A 21611-nucleotide genomic window follows, 5' to 3' on the forward strand; every position below is an offset into this window, starting at 1 on the left:
ACACGGACGCCATTTCTTTGCATTAGATATGGATATATGTTTCTGTGTGTGCTTTTTTTTTTTTTGGGTGCGTTGGCCCATTGTGGTTGTCCAGTGTTTCTGATGCCTTCTTTTGCCAGCCCCGCGTTCGAGGACTGGGAACTGGATTTGAATCTTCAGCTCGCGCCACATCTAAGTGATCATCGGACCCTAATTTGAGTTCTTGGAGCGAGAAGGAAAGAGTGTTAATTCTGTGCAGTGATCTTGCTTCTCAATGAGGACCAGAGACGCAAGAGGATCTGTAGAAATGCCTGGAGTTTTGCAGAGGTCTTTCAGTTGGAGATGACGACTCAAGGATCCCCTATCGTAGGTTTGCTAGGAATATGCTAGGAATTTAGGAGGAGTGGTGCGGTGGCCTAGAGGTGGAGCTCCTGCCTCATAATCAGGAGGCTGTGAGTTCGATCCTAGGTAGAGGCAGATATTTCTCTCTCTGGGCCCACTGAGAATATATCTGCTGAATAAAACTCCGCATTGGCGACCAGGAAGGGCATCTGGCCATTAAACACTCTGCTAGCTCCGTTCAGTTTCCCACACTCCACCTTGCAAGGGATTATGGGGTCATTAAAAGATGATGATGCTAGGAATTTAGGACTGCTCATCCATAGTATATCCCTTGTGGGTTCCTACGAAATTGAACTTCTAAAGCTCTATGATTTAAGGATATCTCATCATAATCAAAGTTGTCTGACCTATTTCTGTAAGACAGGGATCGCAGGTATCTTCTGATCCTTGGCCACCAAGTCTCCCTCAGTCTACTAGCCGAAATGCTTGACTCTCCAGTTTTGAGAGTCCTTAGTAACGTACCGCTTCTCAGTGCTTTACAGCCCTCTCTAAGCAGTTTACAGACTCAACATATTGCCCCCAATAATCTAGATCCTCATTGTACCGACCTTGGAAGGATGGAAGGCTGAGTCAACCTTCAGCTGGTGAGAATCGAACTGCTGGCAGCCGGCAGTCAGCAGAAGTAACCTGCAGTACTGCATTCTAACCACTGTAACATCACGGCTCAGTACCACCAAGTCTTCCAGACACAGAATTTCAAGAAGAAAACATGGCTTCCAGCAAGCAGAACCGGTGTGCAAGATTCCTGTTTACTCTCTGTAGCAAATGCAACAACATTCAAGATTGCTGGAGTGGAGGGGGATAATTTTGTGGGTGTTCCCAATTCGTTTATTGTATTTTTAAAAAAATTAGGGTTATATCCCGCCTTTGATCCTGGAGCCTCCCTGATGGGATGTCGCTTCAGCAAAATTCGGCAAGGTAACCAGCTCCAAATCAACCAGAAGGTTTCCACGATGGAAGGTGGATTTGAACTCGGATCTTTCCCTTCTGGTCTAATCCTAAACATTGCTCTTTTCTCATAGGAGCCCACAAAATGGAGGTGGAAGTGGGCGGGGGGGAAACACCTGTAGCCGTGTCCTAGTGTAAACCTCAACGCTAACATACTTGCTTCTGGCATCAGTATGCAGGTACCCAAGGCCTTTGGTATGATGTCGTAACTCAACATCAGCTGCGGGTTTCTGTGCTGGAAGGTAGATTTGAACTCGGGTCTCTCCTGCATAGTCTAATCCCAGAATTGCCAGGAAGTCCTTCTTTGGAAGTGTGATGGCGCATCCTCGGACTGATGTTTTGCAACGGGCCCACAATGCATTGCAACCATTCCAAAATGTGACTGCTAAACCCTGAAAGATTGGCTGTCCCTGCTTTAGCCTCTCTGGATCTAGTTCTTCTCGTTCATCTCCTCTTCCTCCAGGCTGACTTTGGAAACATTTTGGGGGGAACAATCGTCCCCAAACCCAATGACTCGACCAGGCTGGATGGATCATCCTTTCTGGGGTTTCTCCCACTTGTGTTTCCCACTCATCATTCTAGGCTCCCTTCTTTGTGTGGACGTCGATCTTATCCTCACAGACCGTTTAGGAGCACTCGCGCCCCTTTGAGACTTGGGGGGGGTCATGGGTGGATCCAAGCAGCAGGGCCTTTTTAGTGGTGGCAGCGAGACAAACCATCTGCCTGAACAATGGGCGTTGCATCGTTTGACAAACTGCAAAAAGGGAACTTTTATTTCCCTGCGGGTCGCTTCCACCGCTGCTAACATCTCACGGCAGTTTTCCTTGCAGATCCTTTTGGGCCATGCTACAATGCTGCTTCTCTGGATTTAACTCTCGATAAAATCATAGGGATGTGCAGAGCACGGATCTACATGGGAAGAGCTCTTTTTGAGCGGGCCGTGCCTCCATCAAAGTAACAACTCTATGAGGTGTGTTGATCTGTGCACGTGTGATGGCATATAGTCCAGGGCTGCAGGAGGAGGAGAGGCTCCTTCACAGAGAGCAAAGAGAAAATGTCACTTGGGGACCTTTGATATTCAGGAAGAGATTGAAGGCAGAGTGTCCTCTACCAGAGAGGTGGGGACCTTTAGCAATAAAAATAACACCCGTATTTTTCGGACTATAAGACACAGCCAAATTTAGAAAAGGAAAACAACCAAAAAATGTTTTTGGCCGCCTTTTTTTCAGCCTTTTTTCGGCCCATTTTTTTCGGAAAAAACGGGCCCCCAAACCCCTCAAAAACGGGCCAGAAAAAGTCTCAAAAATGGGTCTGAAAAAGGCCCGAAAACAGGGTGTGCAGAGGCCAAAAAACGCCCAGCAGGCGGGTGGGGCTTTGGCAATATTCAATCTATAAGACACACATTTTCACTCCCTTTTGGGAGAGAAAAAAGTGTGTCTTATAGTCCGAAAAATACGGTAGATTTATATACTGCTTCACAGTGCTTTACAGAGTCGGCGTATCACCCCTAACCATCTGGCTCCTCATTTTTACCGACCTCGGAAGGATGGAAAGCTGAGTCAACCCTGAGCCTGTGAGATTCGAACTGCTGAATTGCAGGCAGCCGACAGGCAGCAGAAGTAGCCTGCAGTACTGCGTTCTAACCACTGCGCCACCACGGCTCTTATGACTTGTGGACTTCAACTCCCAAGATTCCTGAGCCAGCATGGGTAGCTCAGGAATTCTGGGAGTTGAAGTCCACAAAATCATAAGGGCCATCGTGCCCCACCCCTGGCAGAGTATATTGAACACTTACGTAGATAAGTGTTCTGATTGATATCCAGCCAAGGAGCCCACAATGACACCACAGGAGGAGTTGCTTCTAATTAGTTTCTCATTATTACTCATCTAGAGACAGAGATCTTCTAAGCTATGTTCGTCTCTAATGAAGGAGAATATTTGGAGTTTAGGGTTGAAATGAAAGGTCCTTGGTGCTCTCTGAGCTTGCTTGTTTTCATGCAGACGTTTCATTACCCAAACTTGGTAACAGCATCAGTGGTTAGTAAGGAGTGGAGTTTGCTGTCAGTTTATATTCTGGTGGCTTGTCAGTGTTGGTGGGGGTGCTCTTAGAGATTGTGGGCTGTTTGCTGTTGGCTTCTTTGGCAGTTTCTTGATTGGGGTATTGTTTACTTGATTGTTGGTCTGATGTTAACCTTGTAGTTAATGGTCCAAGGACTTACTAACTCCAAAAGTCAATATTAACTCCAAGGTTAATAACGTGGTGGCGCAATTTATTTATTTATTTATTTATTCAACTTGTATGCCGCCTTTCTCCGAAGACTCAAGGCGGCTTACAATGCATTTAAAAACCATATATAAAAACATTAAACATTAAAAACAATTAAAGCCCATTCACACCATTCATGGCCGGATCTCGCCAGATTGCAACAGCGAGATCAACGGCCCCAGGCCTGCTGGAAGAGCCAGGTCTTCACCGCTTTTCGGAAGGCCAATAGGGTGGGGATGGTCCGGATCTCAGGAGGTAGCTGGTTCCAGAGAGCTGGGGCAGCTACAGAGAAGGCCCTCCCTCACGGGCCTGCCTGTCGGCACTGTTTAGCTGACAGGACCCGGAGGAGACCAACTCTGTGGGATCTTACCGGTCGCTGGGAGCTATGCGGTAGAAGGCGGGCTTTAAAGGGCTTTAAAGGTAATAAGCAACACCTTGAATTGTGACCAGAGACTAATAGGGAGCCAGTGCAGCTCGCGGAGAATTGATGAAATGTGGGTGTACCTAGGTGCACCCACGACAGCTCACGCGGCTGCAATGGTGAGAATGCAGTATTGCAGGCTAATTCTGCCGACTGTTAAGACATTTGATTCTCACCGGTTCAAGGTTGACTCAGCCTTCCATCCTTCCGAGGTCGGTAAAATGAGATTGTCCAGATTGTTGGGGGAGCAATATGCTGACACTGTAAACCGCTTAGAGAGGGCTGTAAAAGCACTTTGAAGCAGTATGTAAGTCTAAGTGCTATTGCAATTGCTATCAGACCAACAATCAAGAAGTAAACGATACCCCAATCAAGAAACGGCCGAAGAAGCTAACAGTAAACAGCCCAACCAAAGAATCTCTAATACTACTGCCACCAACATTGACAGGGCAAGCCACCGGAATATCAACTGTCAGCAAACCCCATTCCTTACTAGCACTGATGATTTTACCTAGTTTGGATACTGAAATGCCTGCAAGAAAACAAGCTCAGAGAGCACCAAGGACCTCTCATGTTGTCTCTTTGGTCTTTATGAAAAAAAAAACCTCTTCATCCTGTGACTCTGAACTATATTCCACCACGGCACAGCAGAAACAAAATGGGGCCATTTTGTCCCTCCTGAACAGACTTGATCCAGATGAAAGTGGTCTAATGGGGAGGATGATGATGGCCTGGGAAGGTGGGGAAGAAAGCAGGGCGGACAGTGGGAGGCATCACCTAAGGACATCAGTGGCAAGGAAAGAAGTTGCAGGCTGGAGCTGGTGGGAGACGTCATGCCGAGAAGGACCGACGTGCATCGGACGTACTCAAGCTTGTCCTGTCCGGATTTTGCTTCGCCCCAAACCAAACAGCCGAAGCACTTAAGAGCTTGTTACTGCTAGACTGTGGCTGAGTTTGGCAGAACTTCTGAAACACGGTGGCCGGTTCTGCGTTCGAAACAAACTGTTGATTCTTTTCTCGGGGCCCAGCCCTATGTTGTTGATGAACTTTGGTTAGATGTGTAGAAAAGTGGGTTTAATTGGAAAAGTAGAGTAGTAATCCTATGTTTAAGCAACTTCTCCCCCATTGTAGGAATCCGCTCAGGTGAGGCACTAAATTGGAGAAGAGAGGTGTGAATCGATTAGGAGTCCCCAACCCCGGGGCCAGGGTTTGAAACCGGGCTGCGCAAGCAGCGGGCGAACAAGCACGTACATGCAATTCCGTTTGCGCAAATGGAGTTGTGCGTGCGCCTGCCGCTCACATTAAATCATCCCCTCTCCCCTCCCGCCAGTCCCCAAGCCGGAAAAGCTGGGGACCATTGTCTTAGAAGACCAACCGAGACTCCGATAGACTGGCAGCCTGAATTGGGCCCAAGCTTTCAGGTGCCTTTGGAAAAAGAGGCTCTTCTTCATTGCCGAGAATTCAGCTTTAGTGTCTAGAGCCACAGTCTGTTTTTTTCCATGGCGTTTCTTGTTTAAACGGTGCCAGTCTATGCATGTTTTAAGAGAAATCCAGTGAGTTACATTCAGCTTTTGCTCTCTGTGTTTTGGTTGGTTTTTTTTTCCCCCTTTTTTTCTCTGTAATTTCATTTTTGTATGCCTTCTCGGATAGTTAATCTGATTAATCTCTTGTACTAAAAGCATGGAATTACAGATAGGTATTTTGAGTGACAGTTTTCGTGGGAGGTGTACAAAAGGCAGTGTCGTGCACAAGCTTAGTCTATAGTGGGAAGAGGACAAATCACACGTCATGATACCGCAATGAGGTCACGCGTGGTATGACTGACATTATAGCAGCTGACACAGGTAGTCCTTGACTTACAACGGTTCATTTTGTGACCGTTCAAAAGGAGTGGTGCAGGGCCTAGAGGTGGAACTCTCGCCTCGCAATCAGGAGGCTGTGAGTTCAATCCTAGGTAGAGGCACAGATATTTCTGTCTCGGGGCACACTGAGAATATATCTGCTGAACAAAACTCCACATTGGCGACAGGAAAGGCATCCGGCCATTAAAACACTCTGCTAGCTCCATTCACTTGCCCAGACTCCATCCTACATGGGATGATGGGGTTGTGAAATGATGATGATGATTTACCGACCGTTCAAAGTTACAACAGCACTGAAAAAATGACATGACCATTTTTCACGCTTATGTCTGTTGCAACTGACTCATATTTATGACGGTCGCAGTGTCCCGGGGTCACATGGATCACCTTTTGCAGCCTTCTGACAAGCAAAGTCAATGGGGAAGCCAAGTTCACTTAACAACCGCATTACTAATTTAACTGCAGTGATTCACTTAACAACGGTGGCAAGAGAAGGAAAATGGGGCAACACTCACTTAACAACTCTTGCTTAGCCACAGAAATTTTTGGGTTCAAATATGGTCGTACGTTGAGGAGTCCCTGTGAATTTATTTATTTATTTATTTATTTATTTTTAAATTTGATTTATATGCCGCCCTTTTCCGGAGACTCAGGGCGGCTTACAATGCGTTAAGCAATAGCCTTCATACTTTTGTATATTTTATACAAAGTCAGCTTATTGCCCCCACAAACTGGGTCCTCAATTTTACCTACCTTAGAAAGGACGGAAGGCTGAGTCAACCTTGAGCCTGGGGAGATTCGAACTTACAGTAATTGCAGACAGCTGGTGTTAATCACAATGCTATCAGTCTGCTGAGCCACCAGGCCTGTGGTGCTAAAAGGGAAAGAAAAAGAAGCAGAAGCTGGCCCAAAACTAGGAGCAACTCACGTCAACCTTGCCTGCCTAGCTGCTTTTGGGTTTAACAAATAAGAGTTAAAACAAGCCATGGTTTGGCGCAGGGGTCAGCAACCTACGGCTCTGGAGCTGCATGCGGCTCTTTGGGCCTTCTGCTGTGGCTCCCTGTCAGGTGATCCCACCACTGGCTGGCCCCGCCCATCACTCTCCCCTCCCAGTCACTCTTCACCTGGCCTGAGAAGGCAAGAGCCTTGATGGTACAGTGGTTTAATGCACTCTGTTATTAACACAGCTGCCTGCAATTTCTGCTGGTTCGAATCTCTCCAAGGCTCAAGGTTGACTCAGCCTTCCATCCTTTCTAAGGTAGGTGAAATGAGGACCCAGTTTGTGGGGGCAATAAGCTGACTTTGTATAAAATATACAAAAGTATGAAGGCTATTGCTTAACGCATTGTAAGCTGCCCTGAGTCTCCGGAGAAGGGCGGCATATAAATCAATTTTTTTTTTAAAAAAAAAAAGGGCGACGGGAGGGGATGGGAGAAGCAGCCAGAGCAGAGACAGAGATACAGAGAGAGGGAAGAGAGAGAGAGACACGTAGATACAGAGTGAAATAGGGAGAAAGGGAGGGAGAAGAGAGAGACACGTCAAAAGGATTTTGTGGTTCCCCGTGTTTTTTAACTACTGGTTCTCTGCCCTAATGACCAGCTGGGTAGGCATGGCTAAGGGGGGGGGGGGTGTCTTGTGACTGTGGAAGTGAGTGACATCGAGTTGGCCACGCCCATCCTGGTTTGATGGCTCCCAATGTTTTCTAGTGGGAAACGGGTCCAAATGGCTCTTGAGTATTTAAGGTTACAGACCCCTGGTTTGGCGGATGAAGAAGATAGTGCGCTAATAGGGCTTTCTGTGCATCGAGACTGGTTTCCCAAGCCCTCAAAATATAACTTTTGTTGGCAATTCACAAGAATTGCACATGTAAGTAACAGGAATTGCATGTGTCAGAAGAGCATTTTCCCTCCCCAATTAAACTTGATTCTTCTCTGTCTTTTAAGACCAGGGGAAATCAAATGATCCTTTCTATGATGGCCATTAAATGAATCCCCGTGATTTCCAGTCCCAACTGCAGTCAGTAAGCAAGGACTGCCTGCCATCAACGTAATGAAAATAGCATTGTGCCTTCACAATGCAAGCACCGTATCCTGTGTATGTACCTGCGATGGGCAGAGCTTGATCACAACGATACAATATTATCATCATTTGTTCCCACCCACCCATTTGGACGAGTGGTTGGTTGCTACCGGTTCGCCCCAGTTCGGACGAACCGGTAGCAAAGGTAAGTGAAACCCACTCCTGATTTGGACCCCTCTGGAGCCAGATGTTGCATTCTAGACCAGGTCCCCAATCCTCCAGGCCGTGGCCCACTGTTCGGAACCAGGCCGCATGAAGGGAGCACTTCAACTTGGCACAAGCGATGGGTTCAAGTGTGCGCCGGGCTGCTCCTCTCCCCCTTCCCCCGCCAGGCCAAAACGTAAAGGTTGAGGACTGCTGGTCTAGAACACAATGATGTTTATTCGCAAATAATGTGTACAGGTAGTCCTCAACGTACGACCACAATTGAGCCCAAAATTTCCATTGCTAAGACAATTGTTAGGCGACCCTAAAGGTGCTTTTTTTCAAAAGACAACTGGACTTTCTGTTTTTTCTTTGAAGACGTTTCGCTTCTCAACCAAGAAGCTTTTTATTTATTTATTTATTTATTTATTTATTTATTTATTTATTTATTTATTTATTTATTTATTTATTAGTCCAATTTAAATGCTGCCCTTCCCCGTAGACTCAGGGCGGCTTACAATGCATTATAGCAATAGCCTGCATACTTTTTATGTATATACCTGCTTAGTAGGGCTTTCGGGGCCCCCCTAAGCGGTGTTCATTTTTATACAAAGTCAGCTTATTGCCCCCACAATCCAGGTCCTCATTTTACCTACCTCGAAAGGATGGAAGGCTGAGTCAACCTTGAGCCTGGTGAGATTTGTATTCACACTAATTGCAGGTAGCTAGCAGCGAAGTGCTAGCACTTAACAGCACTTAGTCCGCTGCACCACCGAGGCTCTTAAGCTCCTTTCAGATCTGAGGTAGCTTCTTGGATGAGAAGCAAAACGTCTGCAAAGAAAAAAAAAAGGAAGTCCAGTTGCCTTTTGATAAAAGCACCTTTAGGACAACCATGATCTGGGTGACCGAGAATCCCCATAGATAAAATTGTTAGGCAAGTTTTGCCCCATATTACGATTTTTCTTCTTAAGTGGATTGCTGCAGTTGTTAAATTAGTAATGGGGTTAAGAGAATCTGGCTTCCCCATTGACTTTGCTTGTCAGAAAGTCACAAAAAGTAATCACATTTATTTATTTATTTATTGGTTCAATTTATATGCCGTCCTTCTCCGAAGACTCAGGGCGGCTTACAATGCGTTAAGCAATAGCCTTCATACTTTTGTATATACCTGCTTAGAAGGGCTTTCGGGGCCCCCTAAGCGGTGTTCTTTTTTATACAAAGTCAGCTTATTGCCCCCACAATCCGGGTCCTCATTTTACCTACCTCGGAAGGATGGAAGGCTGAGTCAACCTTGAGCCTGGTGAGATTCGAACTCGCAGTAATTGCAGGCAGCTGGTGCTACTTTAACAGCACTTTAGTCTGCTGTGCCACCAAGGCTCTTTTTGTCACCCCGGGAATTGTCACCCCGAGACGATTCCACCATCATAAATATGAGCCAGTTGCCAAGCATCCAAATTTTGATCATGTGTCCATGAGAATGTCGCAATGATTATAAGTGAAAAACGATCGTAAGTCACTTGTTAAGTGCTGTTGTCACTAAGCAAATGTCGTAAGTCAAGGGTTACCTATAATGAGCAAGGAAGATGTCCTTGATGAGGTAATATGCAAGATCATTATCCGGGCAAAAGGGAGAAATTTTTTTAAGTCACTATACATGAGATAACATTTGGAAGAGACTTGAGGAGATGCCTCCCTGATTCACCGGAGAAGAAAAGGAATATTAACATATTCAAACCTGCATGGTTCTGCCAATACTCCAAACTCAGGGGGGGGAAATCTTTGACTTCCTGTAGAGTTGATTTCCTGGTTTGGTCTACCTAACAGGGCTGACACAACATACAGTAGTGGCCAAAATTGTGGAAATCTTTTGGGAAAAGTGTATTTTTGAGGTTTGATGGCTAATAACACCACTTTGTTTTTTGGAGTTTCAAGATAATCCTATTCCACTGCTGGAAAGGCCTGGGAATAGCCCAGACCTTAATCCAATTGAAAATCTATGGAGCCGACTAAAGAAACTTGTTAGTCAGAAACGACCCAGCAATAAAACCCAGTTAAGGTCGCGATGGGTCGGACACGACTTCGCAACTAACAACAACAAATTGAAGCAATCATTCAATCTTGGTTTCACATTATAACAGCTGCAGAACTAAAAGACTTGGTTCACTCCATGGGAAGACGTTGTAAGGCCGTAATTCATGCTAAAGGTTACCCAACTAAGTATTAACTGACGTGATAATTTTTGTGTATCGTTTTTTTCTATGGTGATCATTTTTGTATATATCATTTTTTCTACGTATTTGACTTTTCTTTATAATTGCTGTTCTAATAGCAAATTCTTCATAAAAGTTATTGCATTATATTCTTGATTAAATTATCTTTCCATTGATATATAATTTTATGGTACTACTCCCCCAAAAAGTCGTGTTATTAGCCAGTTTTAGAAAATACATTTTTCCCAAAAGGTTTCCACAATTTTGGCCACTACTGTAGCTGTCCAAAGTTCTTCCTTCCTATAATAAAATTATACCTTTTATTATTATAAAAGGTATAATAATACCTTTATTTCCAGTAGGATAACTCCATCCCTAGGAGGCCATTAAGTCTGAGGTCTAAAATTAATTACTGGGCATAAAATTCAGGAGGTATAAAATCGTTGGCAGAGGAAGCGATGAATAAAATGGCATCACAATGCCAACTCAACTTCTTAAATGCACTGCCACGCAAGAACAAAAGGACCAAGCTTACATTATGACATCATAAGGCCTGCCTTGATACCAGACATCGTCATGGCTAAGAAGGGATTACACAAGTAAGGAAAGAAAGAAAGAATGCTTGTATTTAACAGTAACCACCTTAACAACTGTGGCAAGAAAAGTCATATGGGGCAAAACTCGCCTAACAAATTTATCTATCGGGATTCTCAGTCATCCAGGTCGTGGTTGTGCCGCTTTTATCAAGAGGCAACTGGACTTCTTTGAAGATGTTTCACTTCTCATCCAAGAAGCTTCTTCAGCTCTGAAAAAAGCTATATCTTGAGCCCATCTTCTGGAATGTTGGCTATTCCTGCCAGTTTGCAGATGACACCAAACTGGCAGGAATAGCCAACACTCCAGAAGATAGGCTCAAGATACAGAAGGATCTTGACAGACTTGAACATTGGGCATTATCTATCAAGATGAAATTCAATGGTGAAAAAAGTAAGGTTCTACATTTAGACAAGAAAAACAAAATGCACAGGTACCCTATATGTGGTACCTTGCTCAATAGTCGTAACTGTGAGAGGGATCTTGGAGTCCTAGTGGACAACCATTTAAATATGAGCCAGCAGTGTGCAGCAGCTGCCAAAAAAGCCAACACAGTTCTAGGCTGCATAAACAGGGATAGAATCAAGATCACGTGAAGTGTTAATACCACTTTATAAAGCCTTGGTAAGGCCACACTTGGAATACTGCAATTTTGGTCGCCACGATGTAAAAAAAGATGTGGAGACTCTAGAAAGAGTGCAGAGAAGAGCAACAAAGATGATTAGGGGACTGGAGGCTAAAGAATGTTGCAGAAACTGGGTATGTCTAGTTTAATGAAAAGAAGGACTAGGGGAGACATGATAGTGTTCCAATATCTCAGGGGCTGCCACAAAGAAGAGGGAGTCAAGCTATTCTCCAAAGCACCTGAAGGTAGGACAAGAAGCAATGAGTGGAAACTAATCAAGGAGAGAAGGACTAAGGAGACATTTCCTGACAGAACAATTAATCAGTGCAACAACTTGCCTCCAGAAGTTGTGAATGCTCCAACACTGGAAATTTTTAAGAAGATGTTGGATAACCACTTGTCTGAAGTGGTGTAGGGTTTCCTGCCTAAGCAGGGGGTTGGACTAGAAGACCTCCAACGTCCCTTCCAACTCTGTTATTCTAAAGTGGGATGGTGAGGGAAGAGAATCACCCTAGATTAAGAGTTCCCACAAACTATAATCACTTGATGTCCTGTCCCAGGCCAGGCACCCACAAATACACGAAGGGGTAATTTTGTACTCTTTACATAAACAAAGCTTGCAAACTCCACAATTGCAGGAGTGGAACAAATCCCCCCCACACACACACACACACTCAAGAGAGTTCAACAAGTTTGGCTTAGAAGAGTTCCAGTTCAAAGCAGCACATCAGATGGAATCTGAAGGTCGGAGCTTTTAGCCAATTCATCAGCCGATCCAGGGTCAGTAATGGTTGTGAGGTTCACAAGCCAAGGCACAAAAAGGGGGAAATTTCAGTGGAACTCTTGTGTTTGGAGCTCCATGTTATATACATATACATATACATATATATATATATATTGTTCTTTTAATTTGTACGTAAATATGTATAATATTTTTCTAGTCAGGGTTCTTGGAGAAAACTCTTGGTGGGGGAGTCCCTGGGACTGCAAGGAGATGCAATCAGGCAACCCTAAAAGGAAATCAACCCTGATTGTTCTTTGGAAGGACAGATTCTGAAGCTGAAGCTCCCAAGTGCTTTGGCCCACCTAAGGAGAAGAGCAGGATAACGGAGTTGGAAGGGATCTTGGAGGTCTGTCTTCCAGTCCAACTCACCACCACCACTCCTGCTCAGGCAGGAAACCTCTACTATTTCAGACGAATGGCTGTCCAATCTTTTCTTTGACATTTCCAATATTGGAGCAGCCGCAACTTCTGGAGGTGAGTCATTACTCTTATTTATTTATTTATTGGTTCGATTTATATGCCGCCCTTCTCCGGAGACTCAGGGCGGCTTACAATGCATTAAGCAATAGCCTTCATACTTTTTGTATAGACCTGCTTAGTAGGGCTTTTGCCCCCTCCCCCCACCCCCACCCCCAAGCGGTGTTCTTTTTTATACAAAGTCAGCTTATTGCCCCCACAATCCGGGTCCTCATTTTACCTACCTCGAAAGGATGGAAGGCTGACTCAACCTTGAGCCTGGTGAGATTCGAACTTGCAGTAATTGCAGGCAGCTAATGTTAATAACAGTGCTTTAGTCTGCTGCGCCACCAAGGCTCTTATAATATGTATCCCGAGTGGAGGTTGGGGAGGAGGAGATGATGGTGCCATTTGTTGTTGTGTCATTGTTTACATCCATCCCCCAGGAGTTAGCGGCCCTAACTATAAAGGAGCTATTAGTGGAGAAGGAACCGCGAAACCAGCGGTGAAATGCCCCCTGCCCCCGGTTCTATCTGGCTCACCGAACCAGTAGCGCTGGCAGCGGGAGGCTCTGCCCACCCGCCGGGATATCATTACATCCATTTTTTAACCATCTGCGCATGCACAGAAGGTTCTTTGCATGCGCAGAAGAGGCACACACACGTATAGCACGCATGCGCTCCCATTCCTAAACCGGTACTGAAGGTAAATGGATTTCACCACTGTGCGGAAACCCAAATCCCTCAGCACGGACGATCTCCTCCACTTGTTGAATTTCTGCCTTAGGACCTATTTTACATTTGACAGCCACAGGTATGAACAGATAAAGGCTACGCCTATGGGACCCCCAATCTCGGGCGTGATCGCAGAGGCGGTCCTCCAGAAATTGGAATATGAGGCAATGAAAATCTACAAGGCCACGTTTTGGGCACATTATGACACGTTTGCCATTATTAAACAGCAAGACACGATCAGGTTTATGAGAATTCTTAATTCCATATACTCAATTTACAATATATATAGATACAGATATATATATACAGTATACACACACGCACACACAGAGTCGTGGGATTCTGCCGGTTCTACCCGGTTCGGGCGAACTGGTAGCTGCAGCTATGGGAGGCTCCGCCTACCCGCCATGACATCATCACATCCTGTTTTTGATGCTCTGCGCATACACAGAAGGTGCTGCGCATGCACGGAGGTAGTGCCTGCGCTCACATTTGCGAACCGGTAGCTAAGCCCTGGTTGAGTCAACTCCCGGGCCACCCCGCCTGGCCTACCTGCTGCAGCAGAAAGCCCCAGTCGAGTGCCGACTCCCGGAGTGGCCTAGGCTGCCACTACTGTGCTGTTCGCCCCCTCCATCCCCAGCCTTGCCTGGCTAGCTCCGCCACTGCCACATCTCCATCGCACGCAGCACTCGCGACCTAGTTAGCTAGCTGCCCCCCGCATCCCCAGGCTTGCCTGTCTTGCTTCACCGCCGGTGGGCACAGTTCCATTCCCACACTTCCCACTTGCCTCTGAATGCTGGCTAAGAAGCCGCATGGCTGCGCTAGCTGCTCTGCTCTCCCCCCTGGCCGGGAACCACATGGCCATGCTGGCTGGGAGAGCACTCTCTTCCCCCCTGGCCGGGAACCGCATGTCCACGCTAGAACGGCCCCACTGGGAGGACACTTCCCCCACTGGTCAGGAGGCTGCTCACCTGCCTGGCCAGTGTCATAAGAGAGGGAGGCAGAAAAGTTTGGCGAAGTCTTCTCCTCCTTATCGGCCTCAAGCAAACAGGCACAAGCATCTCATGGCGCTGGGATCTTCTGTTTGCCGCATGCAATAAGGCCAGCTGATTGTCGCGTGCTAGAAACCCAGAAGGGGGATGGGGGATGCCGTACATGCCAGGCGACATGGCTCTATGTGCCACTTTGGGCACGCGTGCCATAAGTTCGCCATCATGGCAATAGGGAATATAAAGAAAACATTATAGACAGGGAGTCAAACTATTCTTCAAAGCACCTGAGGGTGGAACAAGAAGCAATGGGTGGAAACTAATCAAGGAGAGAAGCAATTTAGAACTAAGGAGAAATTTCCTGATACTTAGAACAATTAATAAGTGGAACAACTTGCCTGCAGAAGTTGTGAATGCCCCAACACTGGAAATTTTTAAGAAGATGTTGGATAACCATTTGTCTGAAGTGGTGTAGGGTTTCCTGCTTAGGTAGGGGGTTGGACTAGAAGACCTCCAAGGTCCCTTCCAACTCTGTTATTCTATTCTATTTTATTCATATTGGTGATTTAAGGCGTGTCCACTGTACCTGTGTGTGCATAGTCCACCCTCTTTGCAAACTAGTAAATGAAATTACCATTGTTTTCTCTTGGGAGTTTTGGCTGGTGTTTGTTTATTTCAAAACTACACAACAAATCCCAAACAATGAAGAATAACGTACAGTTAACTGGAATACAATGAGCTAACAATTCTTCCCCAGGAGAGATTCTTCCTCCTCAAACTACTTCTATCCATTTAATTAGAAAAAGCTTTTAATCTGTTTATCTGATTTTTTAAAAATTATTGCAAACTGTCACCGAAAGATCATTCTTCATCTTAAACATTCAGAGAATCCACTATGAGGTACATTTTTTGATGTGAAATAAGCAGGACTGTCTACGTGTGGTTGTGTGTGGTTGAGATTGCCATCTTGATATCTTTCACTACCACCCTAGAGGGACCTGTAGGAAAGTGTTTTGTTGGAATACAAGTAGTCCTCAATTTACGACCATAATGGAGCCTGCCTATCACAGCTGTAAATCGTGACGGTCATAAATCGGGTCACACACACACACACACCCGCAACTGACCCAATTTTTACAACCTGTTTTGTGGCGATCATTAAGCGAACCCATGGTTTGCTATAAGCCAGTTTTGCCAAAATATGAAAGTAAAAGTCACAATCTTTTATGTGAGGACTGTTACAAATAGCTGTAATCGTAGGCCGGTTGCCGAGCAACAATCATGCGGTCACGAGACCACAGGGGGAGCGGCCATTGGAACTTCGGAACCAGGTGGGAAATAGCTCCCCAGGGAGGTGCACCATAACGGTTGCTAAGCAACCAATTGTAGGTCAAAGACTGCCTATAAAAGGATGTGAGGGATGTGTGTTTTTGTTTTATTTTTTTATCATTTTCTTATGTATGATGTACACTGAAGACGGCATTTAATTTCGTTGTACGAGGTGCAATGACAATAAAGTAAACTTAAACTTAATGTAACTTAGAGGTTCCACACAGCATTGATACGCTGGGTGAATTCTTTGTATCTAGCAAGTTCCCACTTTGTCCGGACATTTTTTCCATCTTTCCATGCCTTCATATGATCTCTGCCCCGTATGACTCCTTTGATGCAAAGTTAGATTTGCCTGACTTGAGTAAACCTTTCCGCACTCCAAGCATTCATACGGTTGATCGCCTGTGTGAATTCTCTGGTGGGAAGTCAGGGTGCTGATGAAATGGAAACTCTTGCCACACTCTAAGCATTGATAGGGTTTCTCGCCTATATGAATCCTTTGATGATCGTTGTGGTCCCTGATCCTCCAGAAACCCTTATCGCATTCCGAACATTTGTACGGTTTCCCACCTTGGTGGATTTTTTGATGGGATGCTAGACTGCCACTGCTCGAGTAGTTCTTCCCACACACCACGCACTTATACGGCTGCTCTTCACTATGAAATTTCTGGTGATCCTTAAGGTTAATTCTGCGGCGGAACTTCATCCCACAATCAACGCAGGCATACGGCCTCTCTCCCGTGTGGATCCTCTGATGGAATACTGCATTCAGTTTTGGTCGCCACGATGTAAAAAAGACTGAGACTCTAAAAAAAAAATGTTGAGACTCTAGAAAGAGTGCAGAGAAGAGCAACAAAGATGATTAGGGGACTGGAGGCTAAAACATATGAAGAATGGTTGCAGGAACTGGGTATGTCTACTCTGATGAAAAGAAGGACTAGGAGAAACATCATACCAGTGTTCCAATCTCTCAGGGGCTGCCACAAAGAAGAGGGAGTCAAGCTATTCTCCAAAGCACCTGAGGGCAGGACAAGAAGCAATGGGTGGAAACTAATCAAGGAGAGAAGCAACCTAGAACTAAGGAGAAATTTCCTGACCGAACAATTAATCAGTGGAACAATTTGCCTCCATAAGTTGTGAATGCTCCAACACTGGAAATGTTTAAGATGATGTTGGATAACCACTTGTCTGAAGTGGTGTAGGGTTTCCTGCCTAAGCAGGGGGTTGGACTACAAGACCTCCAAGGTCCCTTCCGTTATTCTATTCTATAAATTTATGCAATTTTTTTTTGGTGGGATTCACTAACTGCAGCAATCAAGACTATCTTATCTCCCCGCTTGCTGTGATCCATGGTTAATTCTCTTCTCCTGGGTCCACCATGAACTGGCATCTCATCCCCAGCACATGACAAGGTTGTAAGAATTTCTCTTAAAAGAATAAATAATTTTATGAGAGAGGTTCTCATAAAAAAAAAAAGAATCCAATGTTTTTTATGTGAGAAAACTTTCAGCTATAAATCGAACCTTAAAATTTCTTGGAAACTCCATACTGGAGAGAGACCCTTTCAGTGCTTTGAGTATTGAAAGCGCTTCAGTACCATCCGAGGATCCACACTGAAGAGAAACCGAACCTGTGTTCAGATTGCGGGAAGAGCTTCAGTGAGCTGAATACCTCACTTCTCATCAAACAATTTCTTTTTTTGTTTCTTTTTTTCAAATCTGCATTTATGACAATTGATGGCAATTAGTGCTTCAATTGCCAATTGTCAGGCCTATTCTTTCCACACAACAAACAGACATATAAAACAAGCTGTGCAAATCAATGGAGTCTAGAATTAAATATGAAGAAGACTGACTAAAGACAGCAGGTAGAACAAACCCCTTTAGAACTGACAATGAAGGTATCAAAGTTGTGAGCAGCTTCTGCCTTTTAGGATCAACCATCAAGAGTAAAGGAAGTAGCAAGCAAGAAATAAGGCCCAGTCCAGCACTTGGTAGAGCAGCCAGAAAGGCCTTTGAAAACATATTTAAATGCCATGATGGGTCTCTACCTACAATAATCAGGATTAAGCCATTATCATTTTCCCTATGATGTTCTAAATATAATGGAATGGAATATAAAGAATATAAATAAATAGAAAGAATGGAATATAAAGAATATAAATAAATAGGAAGAATGGAAAATAAAGAAGTAGAATAGAATAGAGTAGAATAAGAATAAAACAGAACAGACTAGAAGCGAAAGTCAGACTTAAACAACAGGATAGGAAGAGGACTGATGCCTCTGAATTTTTCCCATTCCTACTCTCCGAATGGCCTTAATACTACAACTCCCATCACACCCTGCCTTCACACCTTTGGGGAAGCCTTTTGAGCCAGTTTCTTTGAAATAGTGCTGAAGTCCTTAGAAGCCTGAGGATAATGTTCCTGTGTAGATGTTAATGGTGGCATTTATGTAACTCACCTTGTGAATTCCCCTCTTTCCTGGCTTGGCATAAATCGATGTTTCTCAACCATGGTGACTATAAGATATATGTGAAGTTCAACCAGTGGTGGGTTTCAAAATGTTTTACTACCAGTTCTGTGGGCGTGGCATGGCTTGGTGGGCGTGGCAGGGGAAGGTTACTGCAAAATCCCCATTTCCTCCCGATCAGCTGGGACTCGGGAGGCAGAGAATAGATGGGGGGGGCAATCAGAGGTGGTATTTACCGGTTCTCCGAACTACTCAAAATATCTGCTACCGGTTCTCCAGAACCTGCTGAAACCCACCTCTGAGTTCAACACCCAGAATTCCCCATGCTGGCTGGGGAATTCTGGGACTTGAATTTCACATATCTTAAAAGTTACTAAGGCTGAGAAATGCAGCCCTAGACTAACCTGATGCATTAAAGCCCCAAATCTCAGAAGAACAGGACAGAATTGGAAGGGACCTTTGTGGTCTTATAGTCCAACCTCCTGCTCAAGCAGGAGACTCTAATACAATTCCAGACAAAGGGTTGTCCAATCTCTTCTTCAAAACCTCCAGTGTTGGATCACCCACCACTTCTGAAGGCAAGCTCTTACAACTTCACATTGACCACGCTCAGGTGCCACTGCCCGGCTTTAGGTCACCTGTAAAGGGAGTGGGTGGGTGGGTAAAAGGACACGGTGGTTCAGTCGCTAAGACACTGAGCTTGTCGATCGAAAGGTCGGCAGTTCAGCGGTTCGAATCCCTAGCGCCGCGGAACAGGGTGAGCTCCCGTTCCTTGTCCCAGCTTCTGCCAACCTAGCAGTTCGAAAGCACTTAAAAAATGCAAGTAGAAAAAATAGGGACCACCTTTGGTGGGAAGGTCACAGCGTTCCGTGCGCCTTTGGCGTTGAGTCATGCCGGCCACGTGGCCATGGAGACGTCTTCGGACAGCGCTGGCTCTTCGGCTTTGAAACGGAGATGAGCACCGCCCCCTAGAGTCGGGAACGACATGTGTGTGAGGGGAGCCTTTACCCAGTGGTGGGATTCAGCCAGTTCGCACCACTTCGGGAGAACCGGCTGTTACCTTTCTGAGCAGTTTGGTGAACTGGTTGTTGGAAGAAATCATTAGGGTAGAGAACCGGTTGTTAAATTATTTGAATCCCACCACTGCCTTTACCTTTACCTTAAAGCGGGGGGCGGGGTGTGAGTGGGTAACAGACAAGATGCGAATCCTGCTTGGTCGCCCCCTCCTCTCCTCCCTATTTCACCAAGCCTCTTGTTCCTCTGGTACCCAAAAGGGTTAAATAATGGCAATGGATTCCTAGAGAGGAAGTAAATTTGGGGTGGAGGTTGGGGGCTGGTGAGGAAGAGGGGGGGAAGAAGAGAGCACTAATGCTCCTCCCATCCCGTGTGTCGTCTGAATGCCCTGGAAGCAGGACGCTGGCAGCAGCGTTGGCAGAAGGGGCAGAGATCGACCCTGCTCTCCCTCCAGGCCTTTCTGGTGTGTGTGGGGGGGGGGATTGGGCCCTTGGGGGTCCCCACTTAACGCGGGGATACCCGCTTGGTGGGTCCCCCCCTCCGCCTTGTGCATTTGGGCAAAGCAAAGCTGCAGAGGAGCAGGGAGGGAGAAAGAGCGCTGGGAAGCCCCCCACCCCAAAAAAGATCCGAGCTACCCCTGCAAAGAAGTGGGGAGGGAGGGTGCCTTTGCAGAGCAAGCAAGAGGGTCCGTGGTCTCGCTTTTTTGCTGCCCTGGGGAGCGGGGGGGTGTTGCAGCTTATCCCCCCCCTTCACCATTGTTTTCAGTTTGATTTCTGCCTTGCAGGGTTAAAACTTCCAGAGAGTGTTCAGTCTCTTATGAGGGGATTGGCTTTATTAGGTGTTTTTCCTTCAAAGGGGTCCAAATCTGCCTTTAATTCTCTTATCATCTCTTTATTTTAGCTAGTGAAACCTTTTTTTTATTTTTTAACCCTGCTCCTCATGAGTTCTAGGTGATAGGGTAGGGGAAATTTATTTATTTATTTATTTATTGGTTCGATTTATATGCCGCCCTTCTCCGAAGACTCAGGGCGGCTTACAATGCGTTAAGCAATAGCCTTCATACTTTTGTATATACCTGCTTAGTAGGGCTTTTTGCCCCCGCCCCCCAAGCGGTGTTCTTTTTTATACAAAGTCAGCTTACTGCTCCCACAAACTGGGTCCTCATTTTACCTACCTCGGAAGGATAGAAAGCTGAGTCAACCTTGAGCCTGGTGAGAATTGAACTCGCAGTAATTGCAGGCAGCTGGCAGCTAAATACTGCTTTAACAGTAGTTTAGTCCACTGTGCCACCAGGCATAAAAGCAGCAGTTCATTCAGCCAAAAATCCTTCCACACCATATCCTTTTCCCCCTCATACTTAATTTATTCCCCGCTCCAAGTATAAATCTGGATGATCATGGTTTCTATAGCTGAGGGTGGATTTTGAACCCAGGTGTGGGTCTTCCTTCCTTCCTTCCCTCTCCCTCCCTCCTTCCTTCCTTCCTTTTTTTTACATACCATAATGTTTTTCCCTTTGAATCTTAGTGGAGTTTCGGAAGTCTTCAGAAACGTCTCCCTGCACAATGGAGGACACTACAGTCAGGTGTCAGCTACCCACCGGGGCCTGTGTGGCAAAGCCTCTTTTGATGGGTAAGGAAAAACTTTTATCTGAATTGGATGGAGGGAGAAGGTGCCATCACAACTTTGGGGGAATGCAATCATGTGACTGATGGAAATGTTGTCATTCACATGTTTGGGGAGGCAAACATGTGAATGACACCACTTCTTTCTTTCTTTCTCTTTCTTTCTTTCTTTCTTTCTTTCTTTCTTTCTTTCTTTCTTTCTTTCTTCTCTCCTTCCTTTTTCTTCCTTTTTCTTTCTTTCTTTCTTCTCTTTCCTTCCTTCCTTCCTTTCTCTCTCTTTTTTCTTCTTCTTACCCATTTTACCACAAGGTAATACTGGGCAGTTTACAATATTAAAAAGATAATTTAATTTAAGATAATATCTCAAAATAGTTAAGTTGGGAAAGTCTTTTGACTGATTTTGGCAACAAGGTGAACGGTTTTTTCTCCTTTCAGGATTTGGTAACCTTTGAGGATGTGGCCGTATATTTCAGCGAAGAAGAATTGTCGCTGCTGGATTTGGAGCAGAAAGCTCTCCATAGAGAAGTGATGGAGGAGAATTTTTGGAATGTGGTCTCCTTGGGTAAGATTTTCCCTTATTTACCTCAGGTGGGTCTGTCTGCAAATGTTTAAACAGATAGTCCTCAACATACGACCACAACTGAGCCCAAAATCCCTGTTGTTAAGTGAGACATTCAT

General features: G+C 45.3%; 1 protein-coding gene across 1 annotated transcript in view; it reads left to right on the forward strand.

Moving 5' to 3' along the window:
• Window positions 1-21611, forward strand: part of LOC139311826 (zinc finger protein 721-like) — a 144370-nt gene that overhangs the window by 8702 nt on the left and 114057 nt on the right. The window contains exon 6 of the mRNA XM_070936348.1: window positions 3848-3850. Coding sequence (XP_070792449.1) covers window positions 3848-3850 — 3 coding nt within the window. The remainder of the gene's footprint in view (window positions 1-3847; window positions 3851-21611) is intronic.

This window comes from Pituophis catenifer, unplaced genomic scaffold (assembly GCF_029215685.1).
Source record: "Pituophis catenifer annectens isolate HBS135680 unplaced genomic scaffold, rPitCat1.0.hap2 SCAF_2, whole genome shotgun sequence".
NCBI lineage: Eukaryota > Metazoa > Chordata > Lepidosauria > Squamata > Colubridae > Pituophis > Pituophis catenifer.